At 39.1% G+C, this 9956-nt stretch overlaps 2 protein-coding genes across 35 annotated transcripts in view; both read left to right on the forward strand.

Moving 5' to 3' along the window:
- LOC118338835 (titin-like) overlaps nucleotides 1-4730 on the forward strand; it is a 9647-nt gene extending 4917 nt beyond the window's left edge. Inside the window, exon 2 of one of the 2 annotated variants that reach the window (XM_035676239.1) lies at nucleotides 192-4730. In XM_035676239.1, coding sequence (XP_035532132.1) covers nucleotides 192-4194 — 4003 coding nt within the window. In that variant the 3' untranslated portion in view covers nucleotides 4195-4730. Of the gene's footprint in view, nucleotides 1-21 lie in introns of both variants that reach the window. The other variant, XM_035676238.1, reaches the window with a different exon arrangement.
- ttn.2 (titin, tandem duplicate 2) overlaps nucleotides 1-9956 on the forward strand; it is a 212218-nt gene that overhangs the window by 93106 nt on the left and 109156 nt on the right. For 18 of the 33 annotated variants that reach the window (XM_035676170.1, XM_035676182.1, XM_035676178.1 and 15 more), the window contains 8 exons: nucleotides 4737-4808; nucleotides 5124-5237; nucleotides 5350-5445; nucleotides 5968-6012; nucleotides 6499-8148; nucleotides 8691-8741; nucleotides 8890-9285; nucleotides 9423-9701. In XM_035676170.1, the coding sequence (XP_035532063.1) occupies nucleotides 4737-4808; nucleotides 5124-5237; nucleotides 5350-5445; nucleotides 5968-6012; nucleotides 6499-8148; nucleotides 8691-8741; nucleotides 8890-9285; nucleotides 9423-9701 (2703 nt within the window). The remainder of the gene's footprint in view (nucleotides 1-4736; nucleotides 4809-5123; nucleotides 5238-5349; nucleotides 5446-5967; nucleotides 6013-6498; nucleotides 8149-8690; nucleotides 8742-8889; nucleotides 9286-9422; nucleotides 9702-9956) is intronic. The other 15 variants (XM_035676185.1, XM_035676187.1, XM_035676188.1 and 12 more) reach the window with 5 other exon arrangements.

Genomic DNA, 9956 nt, shown 5'->3' on the forward strand with positions numbered 1-9956 from the left:
CCAAAGCTTGTCACAGTTAAGGATACAACTATAAAAGTGACTCCCATTAAAGATGGTACACCTGAAAATGATGCAAAAACTAAAGAATATGTCACAGAGCATGAAACATTTGTTGAGGAAATTGAATCATCAGAGAACGAATCAGTATCTCCACAAGAACAACAGGTACATACCAAACGTCAAGAGATTATAGTTGAACAAGACCAGTTAAAGGTCAGCACAGTTAAAGATAAAACGTTCAAAGTTACTCCTCTGAAAGAAATAAAAACAACACAGGAAAAGATTGAAAGAAAGGTTTTAGTTACACCTTTAATGGAGGACACTTCTGAAGAATTGGAAGAAGCTCCAGAAAAGCTTGAAAGTGCAGCAGTGGATGAGGAAATTCATGTGTCATATGGTGTTCCACCAAAGATAAATAAATTACAGAAGTTACCAAAGACTGAAGATAAAATAGATGAAAAACTTCAGTCAGTGGTTCTTCCAATTAAACATAAAAAAGGGCAAACACCTCTGACTGAAGAGAAGAAAACAAACCAGGAACATGAGCCATTGCTGAGAGTAGATGCTGCCAAGGAAACTAGGCCTGAAGAAAAAGTCAAAGGTGATACATCAGAACGAAAGTCGAAGAAGTTTACAGTTGAAGAAGTCCAGTCCAGGACAGTCGCAGTTACAAATGAATACGGTAGTGTGACACCTTTTGAAGCAACAAAAATCAAACAAGAACAAGTTGAAAGAATGAATTCAGTGGTACCTGTGATGGAGGACACAGTTGAACAACCTTTAACAACAAAAGATAAACATGCTAAAACAGATATTCCACAACACCTGACCTCAGCAGATGATGTGGTTAAAGATATTACTTCAAGAAAAGAAAAAGAGATTATACCAGAAGAAAGCAGGGACAACTTAGTCCCAGTTAGAAGTAAAACAGGAAAAAAAGTGTTTCCAATTGAAAAGAAAACCCTCAAAAGACAGGAACAAATTCACAGCACAGCTGCAGAGGCAGAACCCGAAGTACCATATGCAAAGTTTTTGGCAGAGTATGATCCAGAAAAATATGCTGGAACTGAAATAACTGTTAAACACAAGGAAACAGAAAAGGGGGACGTCATTCACTTTGAAGACAAAACAGCCAAACTTGCTCTTCTTAAAAAGAAGAAAACTGAAGAGATCCAGTCCAAGTCAGTTACAGTTAAACATGAATATGGTTGTGTTACTCTATTTGAAGTAACAGAAATTAAACAGGAACAAGTTAAAAGAACATTGCAAGAGTTTGCATCTGAAAAATCTCAAAAAGTAATAGATCAAAATGTTATGTCAGATACTTCCAAACATATCACAGTTGAACAAGCCAAGACCAAGGAAGACATAGGTAAATATAAACCAGAGAAAATTGAAGTTGAAAGAAAGGTTTCAGGTACAGCTAAGCCAGAAGTATTACATGAACACACATCAGAAAAACTTATTGTAATAGACAAAACCTCCACAGTTCTTCCAGTCAAAGAAAAGAAAACCAGACGGACACAAATAGAAACAGTAGTTTCTCCTGTAATGGAGGTAACAAAAACTGACATAATTAGAGAAAAAGATGCCCTCAAGATGAGTGATGAATCAGAAAACAAAGAAGCAACCCAAACAGTTGAAGGGCAGATGTTTGACAAAACATCATTTATTATAACTGGAGATATCCAGAAAAAGAAATCAAAATCACTAAAAGAGAAAGGACACACTTTGGATAAAAGTACAAAAACATCCTTTGAAGAAGTGCAGTCTATGACAGTCGTAGTAAAAGATGAATATGGGAGTGTTACTCCATTTGAAGTAGCAGAAACAAAACAGGAACAAATTGAGAGAAAGTTTTCAGTGGCACCTGTGATGGAGGTTGCATCTGAAAGATCTCTGATAGTCAAAGATGGAGATATTAAATTAGACACTCTCCAAAGGTATATCACACCTGATGAGCTAGTAAAAGATATTGCCTCAAGAAAAGAGAATGTTTACAAGTTGGATGACATTTCTCTAAACACAAATGAATCTTTAAAAGACATTCGAGTTGAACAGGTTAAGTCAAAAGTAGACCGAGTTCAAAATGAAACAGAGAAGGTTACTCCCATTGGACAGAAATTACCTGAAAGACAGGAACAAATTCAAAGAAAGGCCTCAGTTGCATCCAAATCAGAAGTAACAAATCAACACTCTTTGGTAGATGCTTCAGAAAAACTTACAGTAATGGACAAAACCACCACAGTTCTTCCAGCTGAAGAGATGAAAACAAGACAAAAACAAACTGAAACAAAAACAGTTGTTACTCCGGTAACAGAGGTAATAGACACAGAGATGAAAGACATTCAGTCAAAGAAATCAAAAGAAAAAGGACACAGGTTGGACAAAGGTACAAAAATTCCCCTTGAAGAAGTGCAGTCCAAGACAGTTGCAGTAAAAGATGAATATGGTAGTGTTACTCCGTTTGAAGTAACAGAAACAAAACGGGAACAAATCAAGAGGAAACTTTCAGTTGCAGCAGTGATGGAAGTTGCATCTGAAAAACATTTCATAGTTAAAGACGGCAATTTGAAATCAGACACACTCCAAAGATTTATTATACCTGACAAACTTATAAAAGACATTACATCAAGGAAAGAAGACATTTATGAATCTGGGGAGGTTTCTCTTATGAGACATTTACAAAGTCCAGAGTCAGCCAAGGAAAGCATGGACATTTTAACTGAAAAACAAGAGATTACAGATAAAAATACTCAGGGAAGAGAAGTCACAAGTCAATTTAAAACTGACAAAATTACATTTGTTGATACAACACCAACAAAACAGAAACAAAGTCAACAAAAGGCACAAAGGACAGCTGTTAGTCACGAAAAGACTCAAAAAACATTGGTAGGAGAAGATGCTAAAACAGAGGTAGACCATTCACCAAGGCACGAGGAAGTTAGAAATGATAGTATGTCCTTAAAGAAACCAGACTCTCTAAAAGACCAAGGACAGGTTACAGTTGAATGCATTCAGTCTAAAACAGAAACAATTAAGGACTTTTTTCATAGTGTTACTCCAGATGTAGAAACAAAGCAGGAACAAATCGAAAGAAAGGCTTCAAGGACACCTGTAATGGATGTTGCATATGAAAAACCATTGATTGTGAAAGAACAAGATATTCGATTAGACACTCTGCATAAGTATATTTCCCCTGTCAATCTAGAAAAAGGCATTACATCAAGAAAATGGGGGGCTTACAAGTCAGAGGATATTTCTTTAAAGAAGGATGAATCCACAATAGATAACAGACAGACAGATACAGTTAGCACCATTGAAGGAACAAAAATTCAACACATCGAAAGCGAAGCTGCAGTAACGTCTGCACCTGAGGTAACATCTAAAAAATCACTTATAGGAGATGACAGAACAGAAAGATATACCAAAACAGAAACTCTCAAAGACAGAGTCACAACAAAAGAGAAAATAAGAACAATGTCAGCTGAACAAGACTTTCAAGGTCAAAAAGAACATCCAAAAACAGTCAGTGTTGAGGGCCAAGCTGCCAAACTTATTTCCGAAGAAGGAATGAAAGTAAAACAGAAACAACTTGAAAGACAACCCACAGTTACAACACAGTCATTAATTGAGCAGGGTGCTTTGGACAGACAACTGAAATGGGCTATACCCAAGGAAATTAAGACAGACATGATAGGGAAAGACAAAATTGTCAAAGAGATTCATGAAAAAGAAAAACTACAGAGAAAAGACGAACAAGAACAAATCAAAGGAAGAAGTAAAGAAATGTATCAATGCCAAGAGGTAGTTGAAGAAGTGAAGAGTTCAGAAAAATCCAAACCTGCTACAAAAGAGTCAAAAGCTGAAATAGATCGACATAGGCCCACTGCCAGAGAACCCTCAGTAACAGATAAAACCAAGCCAAAGATGATTGAGAAGACTACCCCTACTGGCTACAAAACAGACTCTCCAGAATGCGGGGAAGCTGCCACCAGGAAATGGCAGTCAGAAGTTGAGCAGTCTTTTCTGCAAGAAGATGTCCAATACATCCCTCCTCAGGAAGTTGAAACCATAAGCAGAGAGGAAGGAGAAGCTCATGGGCTTCAGTCCATCAGAGAAACGAGGATTTTGACTTTGGAACCAGAAGGGAAAGAACAGGTCTCCCCTCAAGAATCTTCCAGAGGTATATAGGGAAACCTGTTGAATGTCACTGAGCACTTTTTTTTTATCTGAGCACCAAACATCATTGTGCACTTCCTCGTTAGTATCCTCTTAAGGATTTATTAGATTCATATCTCTTTGTCGTCATCATTTCAAGAGGATATCCATGTCATATCACCCATTTGTTTGGGCACAAACTCTATTCTTTCTCATCGTGAAGAACCATCACGCTGTTGACTGAGACAGTCTCTTTTGGTTTCTTATCACCTGATATCTAAACCACCAGTTTTATGTTGTATGTCGGGTTTTTCATTGTTTTTTCTAATTCTGTCTGTTGTGTCTATTACGTTCCACTGTACCTGTGTGTGTTGAGAGAAAATGTTCTGCACAGACGGTGAGGTGAGATACTTTTGTGGAAAATTCCTCCATCTTAAAACTTAAGTCTTCAAACTTTCTATGTTTTCATCTTGAATTGTGTTTCTTGTCTTTGTTTTATTTAGTCTCTGCATGGTTCAGTGCTCACCCCATCAATCTTAGTGAGGTTCTGATTGTCATATAATTTCATTTCCAAGTTCCTGTGAAGGAGAAAGAGCCAACCCCCCAAGTCAAAGAAGCACTGGTAAAGCCAGCTGCTCCTCAAGAAGGTACCCAACTTCTCTTTAAAATGTTTCTGTGTTTATGTCTGTTTCTGTGTGAGCTTTTCTTAAGGCATTCCTAAAAGAATGTCGTTCTTGAGAAAATATAAATCTTTGAAACTTTATCCTGAAGAAACCCAACATATTACCCAATTCATTAAAAGAGAGTGCAAGTACAATGGAGAGAAAATAAATCAACAACATCATGAATATAGAATAAGAATATAAACTTTTTCTTTTGTCAAGCTCTCAGACCTAGAAAATTAGACTATTGTGTTTATGGAGAGCTTTCTGTTGAATTTTCTCTATACTTTGTACTTGAAGAGAGCAAACCGCAGGCTGCTGTTAAGGTTCAAGAAGTTGCCAAAAGGCCTGAAGTCACTGACAAAACCAAAAAGTTGGAGAAGATAATTACTCCACAAGAAGAAACAAAGCCAGGTATCCAGGCAATAACTGTTAAAGAATTCACATCGACACCTTGTGCGTTGTTAGACAGTATGTTTTGGTTATAGTTTACAATACTTCAATTCCCTCTTTTTTATGCTTGAAGTGACCAAGCCACAGCCTGTCATGAAGGCTGAAGAACCAGCCAAGATGGTTGTGGAAGAAGAAAAAACTATCGTAGAAAAGATATCTCCTGAGACAGGTAGAGGTATCTGAAGGAATGAGGACATTTCTTTAGTCCTTTCCATCTTTTTCACATCTTATTTCATCATTGCAATGTTGACTCTGTAACCACCTACTTGTGTGTTTTCACTGTTTTTGTTGATTATGTTGACAGTCTGTCTTATCTGAGTCGGTATGACATTAAGCAACAGTACAGTCCCTTGCTGTTGAGTTGAATTGTTGGTCTTTCCATGTTGTGTGTCGTGTTGTTGGTCATTAATTAATTGATCTTGAATCCAACAACTACATGAAAAAGATGCATGCTACATCTGTCTTTGTACACAACTTAATTCAAGCTCTTTATCTCTTCTTATGATATTGTTTCAACTAAATCATGTGATACTGGGCTACTTTGCTCTGCATCTCAGTCACAACTTTTTTGTCATCCACATTCTGTAAAATAATATTTATTATTTCTGAATGTGTTTGATGACAAATTATCACTATAATTATTATGACTTAAATGGCCTTAACAACTTTCTGAAATATACTTCTGTATTAGATGAAACCAAGGGACCTGTCCAAGCACCAGGAGGAGTCAAGAAAGGTAGGAGCCCGGTTTACTACTCTCTTTACCTCAGTATACAGAATACACACCCAACATGCAGCTATAAAAGTATGCTTCTGCTACAGCACCCAATAGTACCCCTACATAAAAAAAATAGGTAATGGTTAAATTTTAAAAGATAACTTAGAGATGTTGGGACACTAAAGAGCACTTAAAAGGAGGCAGTTGAGCACTAATTAGCCCTGATTGGCTTATTTTATACATGTTTTTTAGTAGTGTCCTGTGGAAGTGGCCTTTTCTTGTGTCTGAGTCTTGTTTCCTCCTCTGTGTCTTTTGTTTTTGTTTTGTTGTCATGTAATCTTTTTTTAAGTTCGACTTATATCAAAATAAGTGGGGAAGGGATAGGGTAGTTTTAATTTTTATTTTCCTTCTTATTTTCTTAAGTGTTAAGCATGTGTTTGTGTTTGTACAAATTGTGCTGTCAGTTAAGTGTCAATAAGTAATGTAAAATATTTGCTGCCTCAGAAACGGTTCTGCACAAAAAAGGTAAAATTCAGTTTGAAGAGGATGGAACATTTGAGATTCCCACTTTGAGGAAAACAACCAGAGTCATTAAGGAAGTAGAAGAAGAGCAGGAGATTATCAAGCTGAAGAAGATTCCAACTGTTTCACCCCAAGAGGCTGAAGACGAGAAAAAACCTCAGAAGGTCACCAAGACCACAATCTTCGATGTTGAGGAGATGGTGCATAAAGAAGAGGCTCTTGAGATGTCATTCGCCACCAGGAGACCTGTAGAGGAGAAGAAATCTCGTGAGAAAGCAGATGTGGTGAAAAAGCCAGAAGTTGTGAAGCCTAAAGAAGATGATAAGAAAGAGGCTCATAAAGATGCATGGACCCGCCAGAAACCCATTCCAAAGGATGAGAAACCAGATGATAAGATTTCTCTGAAGAAAACTACCAAGGCACCAAAGGAGGAGGAACCAGCCCCATCTAGTGGGGCATTGAAGAAAGTGAAAACATTGCCCTCAGATGAAGTAGAAGCAGAAATAGTCAAACTAAAACCATTTGAAAAGCCTGTTAAACCAGCTGACGAACCAGAGAAAGATAAGAAGGAGAGGCCAGACAGGGACACTGTGCCTTTCCAGAAGGGAGAGAGGATCCCAAGAGAAGTGGAAACCAAAGAACTTCCCAAGAAACCTGAGAAAGCTCCCACTGAGGTTAAGGAGCCACCAGCCAAGGTGCCAAAGCCAGTAGATAAAAAGAAAACTCCAGAAAAAGAGCCTGAGGAGATCAAACCACCCACCAAGGTGAAGAAAATCCCAACACAGGAACAAGAGATAGAAAGCGTCAAGCTGAAGCCCTTCTCCAGGCCTTCCAAAGAGGCTGCAGAGCCTGAAAAGAAACCAGTAGAGGAGAAAGAGAAAAAGCCAACCGATGACCTGAACCGTCGTCGCACAAGTCCAGATGAAAAACCAAAGGAACAAGAGCCAGAGGCTAAACCGAAGAAACCTGAGATCCTACAACCTCCAGAGAAGAAGCCAGAGAAGCTGAAGGAGGTAGAGGCAGTTCCAGCAGAAAAGACTGTGTCTCCTGTGCCCGCTTCTGTTAAAAAACCTGAAAAGGTTCCTGAGGAGCCCATACCTCTGCAAGTGAAGAAGGGAGTCATACCAAAGGCAAAAGAAGAGAAGGAAGAAGTGGCTCTGAAGCCTGTGGAGCAGCTCAAGAAGGTTGAGCTAAAAAAGACACCATCTCCTAAAGTTGAGAAGCTTAAAGAAGCAGAGGCAGTCCCTGTTGAGAAGAGGCCGAGTGTTGATAGACTTCAAAAGATTCCTAAAACTGTTTCACCGAAAGAGTCTATCGAAGCTGTGACTCTTAAAAAAGTCCCAAGGAAGCCATCACCAGAGGAGGAGAAGGCTGCAGAACCAGCAAAACCTGGTAAAGGGAAGGTTCCCTTGGTGAAAGAGATTTCTCCTGGAGCTGTGCAGATGAAAAAGGTTGCCACCCAGCCGGAAGAGGAGATATTTGAAGAAGAGTTTCAAGCTGAGGAAGAGGCGGAGCAGGAGGAAGATGAGGCCTGGGGCTGGGAGCTGGTTCCCCGGGACAGTTATGGCTCTGAGGACTGGGAAGGTGAAGGAGAGGAAGGTGCTCTGGAGGTTCCAGGGATAGCCAGGAGAGGTGAGATGGTGGCGGCCACAGCTAAGTGGGTGACGACTGAGAAAACTTTTTCTTCATCCTCTGAATAATCTCTACCCATTCCCACCATCATGCCTCCATGTAAATCATCTTTACCTCATCATATCTTAAGTGTGAAGCAATTTACGCCATCTCTTTCTTGTATTTATGTTATGTTATCATTCTGTGTGTCTGGTCATATTCATTCCTTCCTGTTATTTCTGTTTTGTCACTTGTGTTTCCCATTTCAATATCAGGTAATTTCCATCAGTCCAACATCTGTTTTCTCTACTCATGCCATCTTTACATTTCTGTTCATTATTCCATCTCTTCATGGTGTGAAAGCTACATTACTGTAAAGTTGTAATTATACATTATTCATCATTCTGTGTAATGTCTGCCTTCATTTCAATGCCATTATTTCATATATTTACTGTCACTTCATATTCATACGTCACATAGCTCCTGGCACTGGCATGTTTATGAAGACATTGACATATGACTACATTGTGTGCAGCAAATTTATTTTAATTGTTTCCGAACAGAGGGACAACCAGCAGAAGAAGCAGGAAGAGGTAGAGGTAGAGGGCTGAAACGTAAGTCTGTTGTCTTAATAAAGCTATGAACTGTGCCTTTGAATACTAAGCAAAAAAACCCTATTACGTTCTGCATCTTGCGTGGTGATACCACAGAATTAGTCTTGAAATGCAAATGTGAATAGATTGTCTTCAATTTCTATTAAAGCCAAGCAGACCCCGTCCCCTGGTGAAGGCAGGGGCCGTGGCCTAAAGCCCGGTGGAAGAGGTCCAACACCACCAGAAGAACCGTTTGCAGGATTCAAGCTCAAAGCTGTCCCTCTGAAGTTCATCAAGAAGCTTCAAGACATAGTGTTAAAGGAAGCCGAGTCTATTGGCTCATCTGCTGTGTTTGAGTGTGAGATCTCACCTTCCACTGCTATTACTTCATGGATGAAAGATGGCAGTAACCTGCGCGAGAGCCCCAAGCACAAGTTCACTTCTGATGGCAAAGATCGCAAGTTGAACATTATTGACGTCCAGCTGTCTGACACTGGTGAATATACCTGTGTGGCGAAGAACGCTGGCAAGGAAATATCATGCACAGCCAAGCTCATTGTTGAAGGTATTTATATTTTTTTTCCGCTTTAGAAATAAACAAAAAATACATGGTGTCCTGAAGACCAGAAATCATACTTTTTATGATCCTGTTTAACCATTTGCCTATATCAAATTGATGAAAGTATTTTTATCTCCTCATAGAGCTACCTGTGAAATGGATCAAAGAATTGGAGGAGGAGACTTCAGCTCTAAAGGGTCAGCCAGTGTATATGACCTGTGAGTTGAACAAAGAGAGAGATGTGGTATGGAAAAAGAATGGCGAGGTCCTGAAGAAACAGGCCGGCAAGGTTCAGATCAATATCATTGGTATGCAACACGCTGTGACCATCCAGAATTCCAATGAGGCGGATACTGGGATCTACTCATGCGAAGTGGCTGGCCAGGAGGATGTCAAGACTTCCACAAATGTCAAAGTGATTGGTAAGCAAAAGAGAAACACGGAAACATACGTCAATACTGGTGCTTTATAAGAAGTTATACTGCAACAGATGGGCAAGACAGGGCAAGAGTGGAATTCATAGTACCTGGGAGCTTTGTTTGTCCCATTCTTATTTCAAATTATCATGAAACATGTAATTCAGAAACATTATCACTTTTTATTTATATGCTGATGACATTGTACATTGTGATGTCTAGTTTAAGACTAGATGTCACTTAACCCTTTAGGCGCCAGGT

This window comes from Morone saxatilis, unplaced genomic scaffold, assembly GCF_004916995.1.
Source record: "Morone saxatilis isolate NCDOM2014 unplaced genomic scaffold, NCSU_SB_2.0 Contig5, whole genome shotgun sequence".
Classification (NCBI taxonomy): domain Eukaryota; kingdom Metazoa; phylum Chordata; class Actinopteri; family Moronidae; genus Morone; species Morone saxatilis.